Consider the following 18,649-nt stretch of genomic DNA (forward strand, 5'->3'; position numbering starts at 1 on the left):
TCTTAGAGCGAATAAGCCCAACAGGATTTTTATATAATCGCCTTTTACCTTAATTTATATATAAAATAAATGTTTAATTAGTAATCACTACTGATGGGTTAGATTTTCAATATTCAATATTGTTCAGTAATTATTCAGCAGTAATTAAACATCTCTGTAGCATTTCCTCCTGCAGATGTGGTTCAGTCAGTTCAGCACTGCAGGGAGCTGTCCATTGTGCTGAATTTACTCCACACTAAACTCTCTTCTCACATTAAATTCATTATAAGTGTCTGATCAGTGAACAGGATACTGTCATTTCTCAACAACTAAAGAAGGTCTAATGTAGAAATTAAAAGATAATAGGAAATACAAACAGATGGATTTGCTTTATGAAAGGAAATTTTGTTGAATGATTATTACAATTTGGTTTAAATGTTGAATGTTGCACTCGTATATGTTGCATTGCTCTGCTCTTCTTTAAATAAATCAAACCTCAGTTGTGTGCTGTTTACACTGTCTCTGATTCATGGCACGTGTTTTAATAAATCAGACTTTTGCATCTTCAGTTTCTCATCAATTCCAAGTCATGAAAATAATAAAAGCAACATTTACAGCTGCAGCGTGCACTAAATATTTTCTTACTTTTCTTATTTCTGTTTTTGTCTAACCACAGTTTATCTCATGCATTGATGTGTGTATTGAGCATGCAAGATCACCAGCTTGACCACAAACAGTTTTAGGACATTCAGTCTGTTGCATGCCTGAATAAAAACACTTGTGGTTTGTGTTCTCGCCTAGCTTTTCACAGCAACTGCAACATCACTGCACCAGGAGCGTCAGTAAAGACCAAGAAGAAGAAGAAGAAACACAGCACTGAGCCTGAAAGCTGATGTACTGTAGGCTGCAAGCAGAATCCTTTATGACCCAGAGATAATTTAATATGAAAAATGTATATCAATATAATAAATGAATCATATTATTAATCATATTATTCATTTTATAAATAATTTTTAACTATATTCAAAAAATAGAAACCTGTTTACCTTTAATATGTTTACTTTAATTAACTTTGATATATTTTTACTACTGTAAACTGGTGTATAAAATCAGGCCGCTTCAATGCAGACTTTGCACCCTTAACAGAAGTTCAGAAGCTCAAATCACATCAAATCATCAAACGTAATGACAAACGAGAGATGTTTTTCTGAATAAAATACAATCTTTTTTTGTTTTAATATAAATGAACAAGGCTAGATAGGTTAGGAAAATTCTAGCAAACGTATAAGCTAATTGTCATTACAGACCTTGTGATAGTAATTTAGCTTATTGAAAGCTGTATATTAGTGATGAAAACAGCTATTTAGATTCATACAAACAGAAATAATGTATTTATAAACTTGCACCTTTCTGCTGTGGACGCCATCTTGTGGTCAGACGCGGGAACTCATTCGGCAGGTGAACTTTTGTGCTTTCTAGCCCTTGAGTGAACACAAAGTCCCTTAAAAAGCCTTCACATACATCCAAAAATAACGAAAACATTAATAAAACTTAATAATATTAAATCTGAAAACAAGAGCCAATGAAAAGTACATAAATATGACTGAACCATGTAGCCTACCAGATGATGATACAAACGGCCATGTGATCTGAAATCGTGCGTAGACCATAGACTGTAAAATATAGGCATAGACATAGAAATTGTGAACGATTTAATTTACTTTCTATTATTTACAATAATAAACTTTTTTTTAACTTATATTCCTAATATCTACGTGAGCAGTTAGCACTGTACGTGTAATTAAACAGCATGCACTTACATTGCTTGGGCCACTAATAGAAAATATATGAGTCAATTTTATTATTTTAATTTAATTAATTCCTAAATAGCTGTACATTTTACAAAGTCAAACCTTGTCAAACCAATCTTGCTCATTTAGCATTATTATTACAGTTTCGTGAATTATAAATTAATTGATTTAAACTTCATTATTATTATTATTATAATTATTATTATTTTAACTATGTTTATTATTATTATTAATTATTTATTATTTATATGTTGAGATGAGATGAATCGTTTACTCACGTGATTCAGATTGGCGATTCAAATTGTGGTTGCTATAGCAACGCGTGTTATGATTTGACTCCATATATAAACACCGAGACTCGCCGCTATCTGTTGATTGAGGAGAGGCGAATTTCTGAGACATTTGCTGAGGATTACTGTGCTGATACTGCGATTCTTCAAGGAGACCAGAGAATTTCTGACTGAAGACTTTTATTTTACAAGGAGATCGACGCTCAGAGCTGAAATTATTCCTTTTGACACGTTTTGTTGCTCTTTTGTTGTGTTTATTTTGATTTTGATCTTGTTTTTATTGACATTTTTATTGATATTTGATCTTTGTTCTTGTTTTCAGGTTTGCTGGAGTTTGGAGGAGTTTGTCAGATGGGTGAAAACCGCAGTGAGTGTTTTAGTTTTTATTTGTTTATGATCAATCATGATATGATGTTGTGTAATGTTTGGGGAAATGTGATGTAAATAAACTGGTACAAATGAACCCATTTCAACACAACTGTTCCCCGATATAAGTGATCAGATGTCTTTTATTCTCTGTAGATGCAGCTACTAAAGTTAATTGTTGATTAATTCTTATAATCTTATGATAAACGTGATATGTTGTTGTTGTTGTCGTTGTCTCAGGCCGCTCCAGATCCAGGAGTTCTGCTTTCATCCAGGCAGCTGTTCAGGACGTCAGGACACATGATGGTGATGGTGAAACCCAGACCGTGAGCCAAGAGCTTGATGGATTTCTCGCACCTCTGCCTTCCCCGTTGGCCAAATCTGTGTCCACAGATCAGGGTAACAGGAAGAGGAAGCGGCAGAGCGGCAGCCAGCAAACACCAGAAGATGAACGTCCGTCCACCTCATCTAGAAGAGCTCTCAAACGCTCTCGCAGAGGTCAGAATGGCTTATTGAAGAAGTGATGATGATGTTTCAGTAATGCTCTTTTACAGTTTTCTCTACTGCTGCATGTTTTCTTTGAACACACATTTCTACTGCTCCTCTGTGTTGCAGACGCGTATGCAAAGGGCCCACTGCTGGGAGACGGTGGATTTGGCTCTGTGTTTGCTGGGATGCGCAGGTCTGATGGACTGCCAGTAAGTCGTTTTCTCCGCTCTTCATTCAAACAGCCTTTAGAAATCCTGATCTCAGTAAATGTGATGTGTGAGGATCAGGCAGGTGTGATTTATTATGCTTTATCTGTCTACAGGTCGCCATCAAGTATGTGTCTAAAGAGCGGACACAGAGGAGACTGAGAGTTGTGAGTTCAGTGTGAACCTGTTGTTGTGTTTGATGTTTCATTGGGTTCTGAATCCAATCGTTTGTCCTGCAGGAAGGTCAGGGTCGGCTGCCGCTGGAGGTGGCACTGATGACCCGCGTCAATTCAGCTCCTGCCTGCCCCAACGTCCTGCAGCTGCTAGACTGGTTTGACCGTCCCAGACGCTACATCCTGATCCTGGAGCGTCCGGATCCCTGCCAAGACCTCCAGAGCTTCTGTGAGGAGAACGGCTGTCTGGATGAGGGTCTGGCCAAGAAAGTGCTGGTGCAGCTGATCGCGGCTCTGAAACACTGCGAGAGCCGCGGAGTCCTGCACCGGGACGTCAAGCCAGAGAACCTGCTGATCTCCACAGAGTCCCAGGACATCAAGCTGCTGGACTTCGGCTGTGGAGATCTGCTCAAGCGCTCGGCCTACAAATACTTCGCAGGTGGGTTTGTGTTGCAGAAGGAAACACTCTGTGGATGTTTGTGAGCTTTTGATGATCCACCAAAGGGAATTTGTGTGTGCTGGAGTGTTTTGAACGGGTGTTTGTGTCTCCTTGTGTCTCTCAGGAACTATTCAATACGCTCCACCTGAGTGGTTCTGCAGACAGCGCTACCATGCGGGTCCAGCTACGGTGTGGTCAGTAGGAGTGACCCTCTTCAACATCCTGTGCAACCGTTTCCCCTTCGGAGGCTCACTGAGGGTCACGTCCAGGAGCAAACTGACCTTCCCCATAACTCTGTCAACAGGTAAGAGACTCACTGAGAGATCAGCAGAAGTGTGTTGCTCTGTGTTTCTGAACACGGTGTTGTGTGTATCAGAGTGCCGTCAGCTGATTGGCTGGTGTCTCAGTCCAGCGGCGGCTGATCGGCCCAGTTTGGACGATATTGAGCGCCATCCCTGGTTACAGTGAACAGGTGGCCAGTGACTTGACACTTATCTGAGTGACGCACTCATGGCTTTGATTGTGTTGTTAGGGTCAGTCTGGATTAATGATCTTAATGATTTGTGTAGGGTGAGCAGGAGTCACACAGGAAGTGCAGAGAACTGCTTCCTGATCACCTGCAGAATGAGGAGTGGGCATTAACTAATGGCCGACTCACCCAGGGCCGGGGCCCCTTTACCTGCACTAAGCCACCGCTTCAGATGAATTTAATGTTAATAGGGATTTTAATAATAAACGTATTATTTAGACAAATAATCCAGGTGTAGTGTCTTCCTAGAGTGACTGGAGAGAGCTCAAATAAAGGGAGAGTTCACACAGAAATCCAGATTTACTCACTGTTTACTCAAACTCAAGCGGTTTCAAATCTTTAAGAGTTTCTTGTTTTCTGTTTTGCACAAAATAAAATGTTTTGAAGAAGCTGAAAACCTGTAACCGTTGACTTTCATAGTAGCAAAAACAAACAAGTCAATGGGTACAGCTTTTCAGCTTTCTTCAAAATATCTTCTTTTGTATTGAACAGAATAAAGAAACTCAAACAGGTTTGGAGCAAGTGAAAGGGAGTTAATGATACAGAATTGTTATTTTGGGGTGAACTATCCATTTAAGTCCTCTTAATGGAGGTTTTCATAATGGTTTTAAAATGAAGATTGCAGCTCTACTGACTGAGGCTAAAGGTGTGATGAAATATTGTTTTGGTTGTTATTCCATTAAATGATCTTATAGATCTATGATATATAAGTTTTGGTGGAGTTGTTGTGGTAATTTGCCCACAGTAGCAGTAAAACCTCTGAAATGGTGTACACATCTGATGATCTAAGACCTAGTTTTTTGTTTTTTTAATATTAGGAATGTTCAGAGCTCTGTTAGATGTACATTTGCATTCTACATTTCTGTTGTTGTAGCAGGGAGATGTTTGTTTTGTGGCATGAAAAGAGTTTAAGAACTTCAGTTTTAGCTGGGAGTACTACTGCATATGCACTCATGTGATTGGCTTAAATTATATTAAACTGAGAGACCCAGAAACAACACTGAGTCCTTTCTGAGACTGCAAGTCAAATATTCTGAAAAAACATTTAACCTTTCTTAAATGTATTTACATTTTTAATCATTAAAAACTTACAATATTAGAATCAATGAAAATAGGATGCAGATGCCAGAACATTGTCATTAACACTCTTTTGAATCATATTTCTACTAAAGAACAATGACTTTAGTTTACTCTACTTTACATTCTGCTGGTTCTGACATCAGAATAAATACTGAAGTCTGAACTCTGAGCTCTTTCATTCCTCTGCCTTTGTTGCTGTGTGGAAGGCATGTCTAATGAAGCATAACACACTTCTTCACCAGCCTGAAACAGAATATATTTAATTAAAATAATAAACAAATAAATAAACAAATAAATATATTACATTATATTGATGTAATTTATGTTGCTGCTAAACTATTGCGAATAATATATATTAAAATTATTCTCAAAATGTGCTCATACCTCAACATGTCTGTTCTCAGCCCCAGAACCTACAGAAACTTAACAAAAGATAAGAATAATTTACATTTTATAATTTGAGATATACATTTTTTACGAATAGCTGATGACCTGTAGTTTTCTTCTGACAGAGGCAGTAGACGCAGATGGAGAAGAGGAGAACACACACCGAACACACACTGAACAGCAGATTCCAGCAGAAAACACACTCTGATGCAGGTGATGTGGAGGTGCTGTTAAACCGTTCAGCACAAGGAGACTCTTGCTCTAAAATGAACAACAGGCCATTATTAAAGTGAATATATATTTAGTTATTATATTCATTTTATTTTATCTTAACTGATTACACACAATAATGAAAAATATGAGTTTAACACGGATGAATTTGCTAAAAGTGGTTGGAAAATCAGAAGTTAAAGATTCTAATATTAAATACACTATAAATCATCGTTTTACAAAATATAATGAATTTGCTGTTAATTTAATTTAAAGTATTATTAGAAACTAAGATACACTTTAAAAACTAATTATAAACACTTATTTTACTAATATACTTTATTAAATATACATTATTTCTGTATTTGAAGTCGGACTATGGCTGCAGGATTGTGTTGCTTAATTATTTGCAGGACTTTGCATTAATTATCGATAAAATTCATTCAAATAATATTAAAATAATAAAACTTTAGGTAAACATGTAAACTTATCATTAAAGCACAGCTATATTATGAAGAGATAAACTATAATTGACACTAATATTCGCTGTAATCCATAATCATCAAAATGAACTGAAATAAACACTTGAAATAAATTATTCTGAGTGTAATGAATGATTAAATAATTCCCCAGCACGGTTTAATTGAGAAAATATCTTTTGCAACACATTTTTAAACATAATATGTTAAATAAATAATCTCTAATAACTCATGACACAATATTTTAATAGTTATTTTACAAGACACTAGTATTCAGCTTAAAGTGCAGTTTAAAGGCTCACTGGGTTAATTAGGTTAACTAAAGTTAGTTTAATTTAGGCAAATCATAGGACAACAGTGTTTGGTTCTGTAGCCAAAAAAAAAAAAAAAAAAAAAAAAATCTTACAGGGCTAATAATAATGTGCTTAATTTTTTGTTTGTTTTTATCAAAAACTGTTTTCACTTCAGCCAAACTGAAAAATAAACTTCACTGATCTGATAAGATCTCTTAGATCATTGTCACAAAGCACAGATTTTCCATTAGGCTTTCTTTAGTCTTGTGTATTGATTAATGTAAATAAATTAAAAATTGTAAATTAATTATAAATAGCTCTAAACCAGCTACGTGTATGCTGGACTCAATTCCAACAAAATTACTGAAAGAGCTGTTACCTGCTATAGGAGAACCTCTTCTTAACATTATCAACTCTTCTTTATCTATAGGCCATGTTCCAAACTCTTACAAGCTAGCTGTTATTAAGCCTATTATTAAGAAACCGCAACTAGACACCAACAACTTAGCTAACTATAGGCCTATTTCTAATCTTCCATTTATGTCTAAAATACTAGAAAAAGTTGTTTCCACTCAATTATGCTCTTATCTGCAGACGAACAATATTTTTGAAGTGTTTCAGTCAGGTTTCAGGGCTCACCACAGTACAGAAACCGCCTTAGTGAAAATAACCAACGATTTACTCTTAGCTGCTGACCGAGGGTGCGTCTCGCTATTAGTTTTACTCTATCTTAGTGCGGCATTTGATACCATTGACCACAATATCCTCATAAATCGTTTAAAGTCTACAGGTGTCCAGGGACAGGCTCTACAATGGTTTAAGTCATACTTAACTGACCGCTACCAGTTTGTAAATCTTAATGGACAGCCTTCACAAATCTGCCCAGTAAAGTATGGGGTTCCTCAAGGATCAGTTTTAGGCCCTTTACTGTTTACAATTTACATGCTACCTATGGGAGACATTATTAGAAGACATGGGATCAGCTTTCACTGCTATGCAGATGATACTCAATTATATATTTCCACTAAACCTGACGAGACGTCTGAACTTTCTAAACTAACTGAGTGTATCAAAGACATCAAAGACTGGATGACCAACAATTTTCTTCTCTTAAACTCAGACAAAACAGAATTATTACTTATTGGGCCTAAATCTTGCACACAGCAGATCTCGCAACTCAATTTACAATTAGAGGGATACAAAGTTAGCTTTAGCTCTACTATAAAAGATTTGGGTGTCATATTAGACAGCAATCTAACTTTTAAAAACCATATATCCCATGTCACAAAAACTGCCTTCTTTCATCTGAGAAATATCGCTAAATTACGAAATATGCTATCCATCTCAGATGCAGAAAAGCTAGTCCATGCTTTTATGACTTCGAGACTGGATTACTGTAATGCTCTATTTGCTGGCTGCCCAGCATCCTCTATTAACAAACTTCAATTAGTACAAAATGCAGCAGCCAGAGTTCTGACCAGGTCCAGAAAATATGATCATATAACCCCAATTTTATCCTCCTTACACTGGCTGCCTGTTAAATTTCGTATTGAATTTAAAATATTACTTCTCACCTATAAAGCTCTAAATAATCTAGCTCCTGTTTATCTAACCAACCTTCTGTCTCGCTACGAACCAACTCGCTCCTTAAGATCTCAAAATTCAGGGCTTCTGGTAGTACCTAGAATAGCAAAATCAAGTAAAGGAGGTCGAGCCTTCTCTTTCATGGCTCCTACACTCTGGAATAGCCTTCCTGGTAATGTCCGAGGCTCAGACACACTCTCCCAGTTCAAAACTAGATTAAAGACCTATCTGTTTAGTAAAGCATACACTCAGTGCATCACCTAGCGGGTTCCACACTGGCTTCTACATCTTGCTTATATACACTATGAACAGCAGCTACGCTAATTATTCTCTTTATTCTCTATTTTCACCTGGGGATACTCATCCCGAGGTCCCCAGATTAGGCGGAGTCACTGATTGGATCCAAGACCAGCGACGTGATGATCCCAAGGATTCCATATCCGGGACCAGGCCATATCCTGAGCTGCTGCTGCGCTGATGGTCGTGGGGAGTGGAGAACATGAGTCTGATTCCAGCGACGCTCCAGGGACAGACGAGTCTTCATTGAGGCCATCTTCCGCATAAACCACGGCGAATGAATTTCTGCACAAGACTTTTGGCCAGCGGAGAAATTAAAATGGTCGTGCCCAACTGAGTCTGGTTCTCTCAAGGTTTTTTTTCTTCACTCCCATCAGGTGAAGTTTTTTTTCCCTCTCCGCTGTCGCCACTGCCTCGCATGGTTCAGGATTGGTAGAGCTACGCATCGATGAATTTGCTCTTCAGTGTTTGAACTCTCAGTAATGATTAAATCACACTGAACAGAGCTAAACTGAACTGAACTGAACTTAAACACTAAAACCTGAACCACACTGTTCCAGTTACTATGACCATTTATGTGAAGCTGCTTTGACACAATCTACATTGTAAAAGCGCTATACAAATAAAGCTGAATTGAATTGAATTGAATTAATGTGCGCGAGGGCAACTATTGGTTTAATGAGGGAGTTTTCTGAGAGATGAAGAGCTGTAAAGTGAGTGTTCAATTACAAAAAGAAATGATTATACAAACTCAGTGTTTCCTTTTATTAACATTGACAAAACCGTATTACTTTAAAAGAAATATGATTATCAAAGCATGTCTTAGAGCGAATAAGCCCAACAGGATTTTTATATAATCGCCTTTTACCTTAATTTATATATAAAATAAATGTTTAATTAGTAATCACTACTGATGGGTTAGATTTTCAATATTCAATATTGTTCAGTAATTATTCAGCAGTAATTAAACATCTCTGTAGCATTTCCTCCTGCAGATGTGGTTCAGTCAGTTCAGCACTGCAGGGAGCTGTCCATTGTGCTGAATTTACTCCACACTAAACTCTCTTCTCACATTAAATTCATTATAAGTGTCTGATCAGTGAACAGGATACTGTCATTTCTCAACAACTAAAGAAGGTCTAATGTAGAAATTAAAAGATAATAGGAAATACAAACAGATGGATTTGCTTTATGAAAGGAAATTTTGTTGAATGATTATTACAATTTGGTTTAAATGTTGAATGTTGCACTCGTATATGTTGCATTGCTCTGCTCTTCTTTAAATAAATCAAACCTCAGTTGTGTGCTGTTTACACTGTCTCTGATTCATGGCACGTGTTTTAATAAATCAGACTTTTGCATCTTCAGTTTCTCATCAATTCCAAGTCATGAAAATAATAAAAGCAACATTTACAGCTGCAGCGTGCACTAAATATTTTCTTACTTTTCTTATTTCTGTTTTTGTCTAACCACAGTTTATCTCATGCATTGATGTGTGTATTGAGCATGCAAGATCACCAGCTTGACCACAAACAGTTTTAGGACATTCAGTCTGTTGCATGCCTGAATAAAAACACTTGTGGTTTGTGTTCTCGCCTAGCTTTTCACAGCAACTGCAACATCACTGCACCAGGAGCGTCAGTAAAGACCAAGAAGAAGAAGAAGAAACACAGCACTGAGCCTGAAAGCTGATGTACTGTAGGCTGCAAGCAGAATCCTTTATGACCCAGAGATAATTTAATATGAAAAATGTATATCAATATAATAAATGAATCATATTATTAATCATATTATTCATTTTATAAATAATTTTTAACTATATTCAAAAAATAGAAACCTGTTTACCTTTAATATGTTTACTTTAATTAACTTTGATATATTTTTACTACTGTAAACTGGTGTATAAAATCAGGCCGCTTCAATGCAGACTTTGCACCCTTAACAGAAGTTCAGAAGCTCAAATCACATCAAATCATCAAACGTAATGACAAACGAGAGATGTTTTTCTGAATAAAATACAATCTTTTTTTGTTTTAATATAAATGAACAAGGCTAGATAGGTTAGGAAAATTCTAGCAAACGTATAAGCTAATTGTCATTACAGACCTTGTGATAGTAATTTAGCTTATTGAAAGCTGTATATTAGTGATGAAAACAGCTATTTAGATTCATACAAACAGAAATAATGTATTTATAAACTTGCACCTTTCTGCTGTGGACGCCATCTTGTGGTCAGACGCGGGAACTCATTCGGCAGGTGAACTTTTGTGCTTTCTAGCCCTTGAGTGAACACAAAGTCCCTTAAAAAGCCTTCACATACATCCAAAAATAACGAAAACATTAATAAAACTTAATAATATTAAATCTGAAAACAAGAGCCAATGAAAAGTACATAAATATGACTGAACCATGTAGCCTACCAGATGATGATACAAACGGCCATGTGATCTGAAATCGTGCGTAGACCATAGACTGTAAAATATAGGCATAGACATAGAAATTGTGAACGATTTAATTTACTTTCTATTATTTACAATAATAAACTTTTTTTTAACTTATATTCCTAATATCTACGTGAGCAGTTAGCACTGTACGTGTAATTAAACAGCATGCACTTACATTGCTTGGGCCACTAATAGAAAATATATGAGTCAATTTTATTATTTTAATTTAATTAATTCCTAAATAGCTGTACATTTTACAAAGTCAAACCTTGTCAAACCAATCTTGCTCATTTAGCATTATTATTACAGTTTCGTGAATTATAAATTAATTGATTTAAACTTCATTATTATTATTATTATAATTATTATTATTTTAACTATGTTTATTATTATTATTAATTATTTATTATTTATATGTTGAGATGAGATGAATCGTTTACTCACGTGATTCAGATTGGCGATTCAAATTGTGGTTGCTATAGCAACGCGTGTTATGATTTGACTCCATATATAAACACCGAGACTCGCCGCTATCTGTTGATTGAGGAGAGGCGAATTTCTGAGACATTTGCTGAGGATTACTGTGCTGATACTGCGATTCTTCAAGGAGACCAGAGAATTTCTGACTGAAGACTTTTATTTTACAAGGAGATCGACGCTCAGAGCTGAAATTATTCCTTTTGACACGTTTTGTTGCTCTTTTGTTGTGTTTATTTTGATTTTGATCTTGTTTTTATTGACATTTTTATTGATATTTGATCTTTGTTCTTGTTTTCAGGTTTGCTGGAGTTTGGAGGAGTTTGTCAGATGGGTGAAAACCGCAGTGAGTGTTTTAGTTTTTATTTGTTTATGATCAATCATGATATGATGTTGTGTAATGTTTGGGGAAATGTGATGTAAATAAACTGGTACAAATGAACCCATTTCAACACAACTGTTCCCCGATATAAGTGATCAGATGTCTTTTATTCTCTGTAGATGCAGCTACTAAAGTTAATTGTTGATTAATTCTTATAATCTTATGATAAACGTGATATGTTGTTGTTGTTGTCGTTGTCTCAGGCCGCTCCAGATCCAGGAGTTCTGCTTTCATCCAGGCAGCTGTTCAGGACGTCAGGACACATGATGGTGATGGTGAAACCCAGACCGTGAGCCAAGAGCTTGATGGATTTCTCGCACCTCTGCCTTCCCCGTTGGCCAAATCTGTGTCCACAGATCAGGGTAACAGGAAGAGGAAGCGGCAGAGCGGCAGCCAGCAAACACCAGAAGATGAACGTCCGTCCACCTCATCTAGAAGAGCTCTCAAACGCTCTCGCAGAGGTCAGAATGGCTTATTGAAGAAGTGATGATGATGTTTCAGTAATGCTCTTTTACAGTTTTCTCTACTGCTGCATGTTTTCTTTGAACACACATTTCTACTGCTCCTCTGTGTTGCAGACGCGTATGCAAAGGGCCCACTGCTGGGAGACGGTGGATTTGGCTCTGTGTTTGCTGGGATGCGCAGGTCTGATGGACTGCCAGTAAGTCGTTTTCTCCGCTCTTCATTCAAACAGCCTTTAGAAATCCTGATCTCAGTAAATGTGATGTGTGAGGATCAGGCAGGTGTGATTTATTATGCTTTATCTGTCTACAGGTCGCCATCAAGTATGTGTCTAAAGAGCGGACACAGAGGAGACTGAGAGTTGTGAGTTCAGTGTGAACCTGTTGTTGTGTTTGATGTTTCATTGGGTTCTGAATCCAATCGTTTGTCCTGCAGGAAGGTCAGGGTCGGCTGCCGCTGGAGGTGGCACTGATGACCCGCGTCAATTCAGCTCCTGCCTGCCCCAACGTCCTGCAGCTGCTAGACTGGTTTGACCGTCCCAGACGCTACATCCTGATCCTGGAGCGTCCGGATCCCTGCCAAGACCTCCAGAGCTTCTGTGAGGAGAACGGCTGTCTGGATGAGGGTCTGGCCAAGAAAGTGCTGGTGCAGCTGATCGCGGCTCTGAAACACTGCGAGAGCCGCGGAGTCCTGCACCGGGACGTCAAGCCAGAGAACCTGCTGATCTCCACAGAGTCCCAGGACATCAAGCTGCTGGACTTCGGCTGTGGAGATCTGCTCAAGCGCTCGGCCTACAAATACTTCGCAGGTGGGTTTGTGTTGCAGAAGGAAACACTCTGTGGATGTTTGTGAGCTTTTGATGATCCACCAAAGGGAATTTGTGTGTGCTGGAGTGTTTTGAACGGGTGTTTGTGTCTCCTTGTGTCTCTCAGGAACTATTCAATACGCTCCACCTGAGTGGTTCTGCAGACAGCGCTACCATGCGGGTCCAGCTACGGTGTGGTCAGTAGGAGTGACCCTCTTCAACATCCTGTGCAACCGTTTCCCCTTCGGAGGCTCACTGAGGGTCACGTCCAGGAGCAAACTGACCTTCCCCATAACTCTGTCAACAGGTAAGAGACTCACTGAGAGATCAGCAGAAGTGTGTTGCTCTGTGTTTCTGAACACGGTGTTGTGTGTATCAGAGTGCCGTCAGCTGATTGGCTGGTGTCTCAGTCCAGCGGCGGCTGATCGGCCCAGTTTGGACGATATTGAGCGCCATCCCTGGTTACAGTGAACAGGTGGCCAGTGACTTGACACTTATCTGAGTGACGCACTCATGGCTTTGATTGTGTTGTTAGGGTCAGTCTGGATTAATGATCTTAATGATTTGTGTAGGGTGAGCAGGAGTCACACAGGAAGTGCAGAGAACTGCTTCCTGATCACCTGCAGAATGAGGAGTGGGCATTAACTAATGGCCGACTCACCCAGGGCCGGGGCCCCTTTACCTGCACTAAGCCACCGCTTCAGATGAATTTAATGTTAATAGGGATTTTAATAATAAACGTATTATTTAGACAAATAATCCAGGTGTAGTGTCTTCCTAGAGTGACTGGAGAGAGCTCAAATAAAGGGAGAGTTCACACAGAAATCCAGATTTACTCACTGTTTACTCAAACTCAAGCGGTTTCAAATCTTTAAGAGTTTCTTGTTTTCTGTTTTGCACAAAATAAAATGTTTTGAAGAAGCTGAAAACCTGTAACCGTTGACTTTCATAGTAGCAAAAACAAACAAGTCAATGGGTACAGCTTTTCAGCTTTCTTCAAAATATCTTCTTTTGTATTGAACAGAATAAAGAAACTCAAACAGGTTTGGAGCAAGTGAAAGGGAGTTAATGATACAGAATTGTTATTTTGGGGTGAACTATCCATTTAAGTCCTCTTAATGGAGGTTTTCATAATGGTTTTAAAATGAAGATTGCAGCTCTACTGACTGAGGCTAAAGGTGTGATGAAATATTGTTTTGGTTGTTATTCCATGAAATGATCTTATAGATCTATGATATATAAGTTTTGGTGGAGTTGTTGTGGTAATTTGCCCACAGTAGCAGTAAAACCTCTGAAATGGTGTACACATCTGATGATCTAAGACCTAGTTTTTTGTTTTTTTAATATTAGGAATGTTCAGAGCTCTGTTAGATGTACATTTGCATTCTACATTTCTGTTGTTGTAGCAGGGAGATGTTTGTTTTGTGGCATGAAAAGAGTTTAAGAACTTCAGTTTTAGCTGGGAGTACTACTGCATATGCACTCATGTGATTGGCTTAAATTATATTAAACTGAGAGACCCAGAAACAACACTGAGTCCTTTCTGAGACTGCAAGTCAAATATTCTGAAAAAACATTTAACCTTTCTTAAATGTATTTACATTTTAAATCATTAAAAACTTACAATATTAGAATCAATGAAAATAGGATGCAGATGCCAGAACATTGTCATTAACACTCTTTTGAATCATATTTCTACTAAAGAACAATGACTTTAGTTTACTCTACTTTACATTCTGCTGGTTCTGACATCAGAATAAATACTGAAGTCTGAACTCTGAGCCTTTTTCATTCCTCTGCCTTTGTTGCTGTGTGGAAGGCATGTCTAATGAAGCATAACACACTTCTTCACCAGCCTGAAACAGAATATATTTAATTAAAATAATAAACAAATAAATAAACAAATAAATATATTACATTATATTGATGTAATTTATGTTGCTGCTAAACTATTGCGAATAATATATATTAAAATTATTCTCAAAATGTGCTCATACCTCAACATGTCTGTTCTCAGCCCCAGAACCTACAGAAACTTAACAAAAGATAAGAATAATTTACATTTTATAATTTGAGATATACATTTTTTACGAATAGCTGATGACCTGTAGTTTTCTTCTGACAGAGGCAGTAGACGCAGATGGAGAAGAGGAGAACACACACCGAACACACACTGAACAGCAGATTCCAGCAGAAAACACACTCTGATGCAGGTGATGTGGAGGTGCTGTTAAACCGTTCAGCACAAGGAGACTCTTGCTCTAAAATGAACAACAGGCCATTATTAAAGTGAATATATATTTAGTTATTATATTCATTTTATTTTATCTTAACTGATTACACACAATAATGAAAAATATGAGTTTAACACGGATGAATTTGCTAAAAGTGGTTGGAAAATCAGAAGTTAAAGATTCTAATATTAAATACACTATAAATCATCGTTTTACAAAATATAATGAATTTGCTGTTAATTTAATTTAAAGTATTATTAGAAACTAAGATACACTTTAAAAACTAATTATAAACACTTATTTTACTAATATACTTTATTAAATATACATTATTTCTGTATTTGAAGTCGGACTATGGCTGCAGGATTGTGTTGCTTAATTATTTGCAGGACTTTGCATTAATTATCGATAAAATTCATTCAAATAATATTAAAATAATAAAACTTTAGGTAAACATGTAAACTTATCATTAAAGCACAGCTATATTATGAAGAGATAAACTATAATTGACACTAATATTCGCTGTAAACCATAATCATCAAAATGAACTGAAATAAACACTTGAAATAAATTATTCTGAGTGTAATGAATGATTAAATAATTCCCCAGCACGGTTTAATTGAGAAAATATCTTTTGCAACACATTTTTAAACATAATATGTTAAATAAATAATCTCTAATAACTCATGACACAATATTTTAATAGTTATTTTACAAGACACTAGTATTCAGCTTAAAGTGCAGTTTAAAGGCTCACTGGGTTAATTAGGTTAACTAAAGTTAGTTTAATTTAGGCAAATCATAGGACAACAGTGTTTGGTTCTGTAGCCAAAAAAAAAAAAAAAAAAAAATCTTACAGGGCTAATAATAATGTGCTTAATTTTTTGTTTGTTTTTATCAAAAACTGTTTTCACTTCAGCCAAACTGAAAAATAAACTTCACTGATCTGATAAGATCTCTTAGATCATTGTCACAAAGCACAGATTTTCCATTAGGCTTTCTTTAGTCTTGTGTATTGATTAATGTGCGCGAGGGCAACTATTGGTTTAATGAGGGAGTTTTCTGAGAGATGAAGAGCTGTAAAGTGAGTGTTCAATTACAAAAAGAAATGATTATACAAACTCAGTGTTTCCTTTTATTAACATTGACAAAACCGTATTACTTTAAAAGAAATATGATTATCAAAGCATGTCTTAGAGCGAATAAGCCCAACAGGATTTTTATATAATCGCCTTTTACCTTAATTTATATATAAAATAAATGTTTAATTAGTAATCACTACTGATGGGTTAGATTTTCAATATTCAATATTGTTCAGTAATTATTCAGCAGTAATTAAACATCTCTGTAGCATTTCCTCCTGCAGATGTGGTTCAGTCAGTTCAGCACTGCAGGGAGCTGTCCATTGTGCTGAATTTACTCCACACTAAACTCTCTTCTCACATTAAATTCATTATAAGTGTCTGATCAGTGAACAGGATACTGTCATTTCTCAACAACTAAAGAAGGTCTAATGTAGAAATTAAAAGATAATAGGAAATACAAACAGATGGATTTGCTTTATGAAAGGAAATTTTGTTGAATGATTATTACAATTTGGTTTAAATGTTGAATGTTGCACTCGTATATGTTGCATTGCTCTGCTCTTCTTTAAATAAATCAAACCTCAGTTGTGTGCTGTTTACACTGTCTCTGATTCATGGCACGTGTTTTAATAAATCAGACTTTTGCATCTTCAGTTTCTCATCAATTCCAAGTCATGAAAATAATAAAAGCAACATTTACAGCTGCAGCGTGCACTAAATATTTTCTTACTTTTCTTATTTCTGTTTTTGTCTAACCACAGTTTATCTCATGCATTGATGTGTGTATTGAGCATGCAAGATCACCAGCTTGACCACAAACAGTTTTAGGACATTCAGTCTGTTGCATGCCTGAATAAAAACACTTGTGGTTTGTGTTCTCGCCTAGCTTTTCACAGCAACAGCAACATCACTGCACCAGGAGCGTCAGTAAAGACCAAGAAGAAGAAGAAGAAACACAGCACTGAGCCTGAAAGCTGATGTACTGTAGGCTGCAAGCAGAATCCTTTATGACCCAGAGATAATTTAATATGAAAAATGTATATCAATATAGTAAATGAATCATATTATTAATCATATTATTCATTTTATAAATAATTTTTAACTACATTCAAAAAATAGAAACCTGTTTACCTTTAATATGTTTACTTTAATTAACTTTGATATATTTTTACTACTGTAAACTGGTGTATAAAATCAGGCCGCTTCAATGCAGACTTTGCACCCTTAACAGAAGTTCAGAAGCTCAAATCACATCAAATCATCAAACGTAATGACAAACGAGAGATGTTTTTCTGAATAAAATACAATCTTTTTTTGTTTTAATATAAATGAACAAGGCTAGATAGGTTAGGAAAATTCTAGCAAACGTATAAGCTAATTGTCATTACAGACCTTGTGATAGTAATTTAGCTTATTGAAAGCTGTATATTAGTGATGAAAACAGCTATTTAGATTCATACAAACAGAAATAATGTATTTATAAACTTGCACCTTTCTGCTGTGGACGCCATCTTGTGGTCAGACGCGGGAACTCATTCGGCAGGTGAACTTTTGTGCTTTCTAGCCGTTGAGTGAACACAAAGTCCCTTAAAAAGCCTTCACATACATCCAAAAATAACGAAAACATTAATAAAACTTAATAATATTAAATCTGAAAACAAGAGCCAATGAAAAGTACATAAATATGACTGAACCATGTAGCCTACCAGATGATGATACAAACGGCCATGTGATCTGAAATCGTGCGTAGACCATAGACTGTGAAATATAGGCATAGACATAGAAATTGTGAACGATTTAATTTACTTTCTATTATTTACAATAATAAACTTTTTTTAACTTATATTCCTAATATCTACGTGAGCAGTTAGCACTGTACGTGTAATTAAACAGCATGCACTTACATTGCTTGGGCCACTAATAGAAAATATATGAGTCAATTTTATTATTTTAATTTAATTAATTCCTAAATAGCTGTACATTTTACAAAGTCAAACCTTGTCAAACCAATCTTGCTCATTTAGCATTATTATTACAGTTTCGTGAATTATAAATTAATTGATTTAAACTTCATTATTATTATTATTATAATTATTATTATTTTAACTATGTTTATTATTATTATTAATTATTTATTATTTATATGTT

The 18,649-nt window shown here is 36.2% G+C and overlaps 2 protein-coding genes across 5 annotated transcripts; both read left to right on the forward strand.

The window, feature by feature from the left end:
* The first annotated feature begins 2,163 nt into the window (after positions 1-2,163).
* LOC141385411 (serine/threonine-protein kinase pim-3-like) lies at positions 2,164-7,287 on the forward strand. 2 transcript variants are annotated; one of them, XM_073949498.1, is made up of 8 exons: positions 2,164-2,447; positions 2,687-2,944; positions 3,062-3,144; positions 3,258-3,308; positions 3,381-3,753; positions 3,878-4,057; positions 4,130-4,225; positions 4,323-4,674. In XM_073949498.1, the coding sequence occupies exons 1-7, from the start codon at positions 2,432-2,434 to the stop codon at positions 4,219-4,221; spliced, it is 1,053 nt and encodes a 350-aa protein (XP_073805599.1). In that variant the 5' UTR covers positions 2,164-2,431; the 3' UTR covers positions 4,222-4,225; positions 4,323-4,674. The 2 variants fall into 2 exon arrangements, with proteins under 2 accessions (XP_073805599.1, XP_073805600.1); XM_073949499.1 differs by lacking the exons at positions 4,130-4,225; positions 4,323-4,674 and adding an exon at positions 5,875-7,287.
* Positions 7,288-11,595: 4,308 nt separating this feature from the next.
* Positions 11,596-17,480, forward strand: LOC141385414 (serine/threonine-protein kinase pim-3-like). 3 transcript variants are annotated; one of them, XM_073949503.1, is made up of 8 exons: positions 11,596-11,879; positions 12,119-12,376; positions 12,494-12,576; positions 12,690-12,740; positions 12,813-13,185; positions 13,310-13,489; positions 15,308-15,395; positions 17,388-17,480. In XM_073949503.1, the coding sequence occupies exons 1-7, from the start codon at positions 11,864-11,866 to the stop codon at positions 15,388-15,390; spliced, it is 1,044 nt and encodes a 347-aa protein (XP_073805604.1). In that variant the 5' UTR covers positions 11,596-11,863; the 3' UTR covers positions 15,391-15,395; positions 17,388-17,480. The 3 variants fall into 3 exon arrangements, with proteins under 3 accessions (XP_073805604.1, XP_073805601.1, XP_073805603.1); XM_073949500.1 differs by lacking the exons at positions 15,308-15,395; positions 17,388-17,480 and adding exons at positions 13,562-13,657; positions 13,755-14,106; XM_073949502.1 differs by lacking the exon at positions 17,388-17,480 and having other exon boundaries at positions 15,308-17,150.
* Positions 17,481-18,649: the final 1,169 nt, after the last annotated feature.

This window comes from Danio rerio, chromosome 1, assembly GCF_049306965.1.
Source record: "Danio rerio strain Tuebingen ecotype United States chromosome 1, GRCz12tu, whole genome shotgun sequence".
NCBI lineage: Eukaryota > Metazoa > Chordata > Actinopteri > Cypriniformes > Danionidae > Danio > Danio rerio.

What these genes read in the sequence shown, in the direction of transcription:
- LOC141385414 (XM_073949500.1), top strand. An exon ending in CACAGAGGAGACTGAGAGTT is followed by an intron (nt 12,741 to 12,812) that starts GTGAGTTCAGTG and finishes TTTGTCCTGCAG; the next exon opens with GAAGGTCAGGGTCGGCTGCC. An exon ending in CCCCATAACTCTGTCAACAG is followed by an intron (nt 13,490 to 13,561) that starts GTAAGAGACTCA and finishes TGTGTGTATCAG; the next exon opens with AGTGCCGTCAGCTGATTGGC.
- LOC141385411 (XM_073949498.1), top strand. An exon ending in GCAGGTCTGATGGACTGCCA is followed by an intron (nt 3,145 to 3,257) that starts GTAAGTCGTTTT and finishes ATCTGTCTACAG; the next exon opens with GTCGCCATCAAGTATGTGTC. An exon ending in GGCCTACAAATACTTCGCAG is followed by an intron (nt 3,754 to 3,877) that starts GTGGGTTTGTGT and finishes TGTGTCTCTCAG; the next exon opens with GAACTATTCAATACGCTCCA.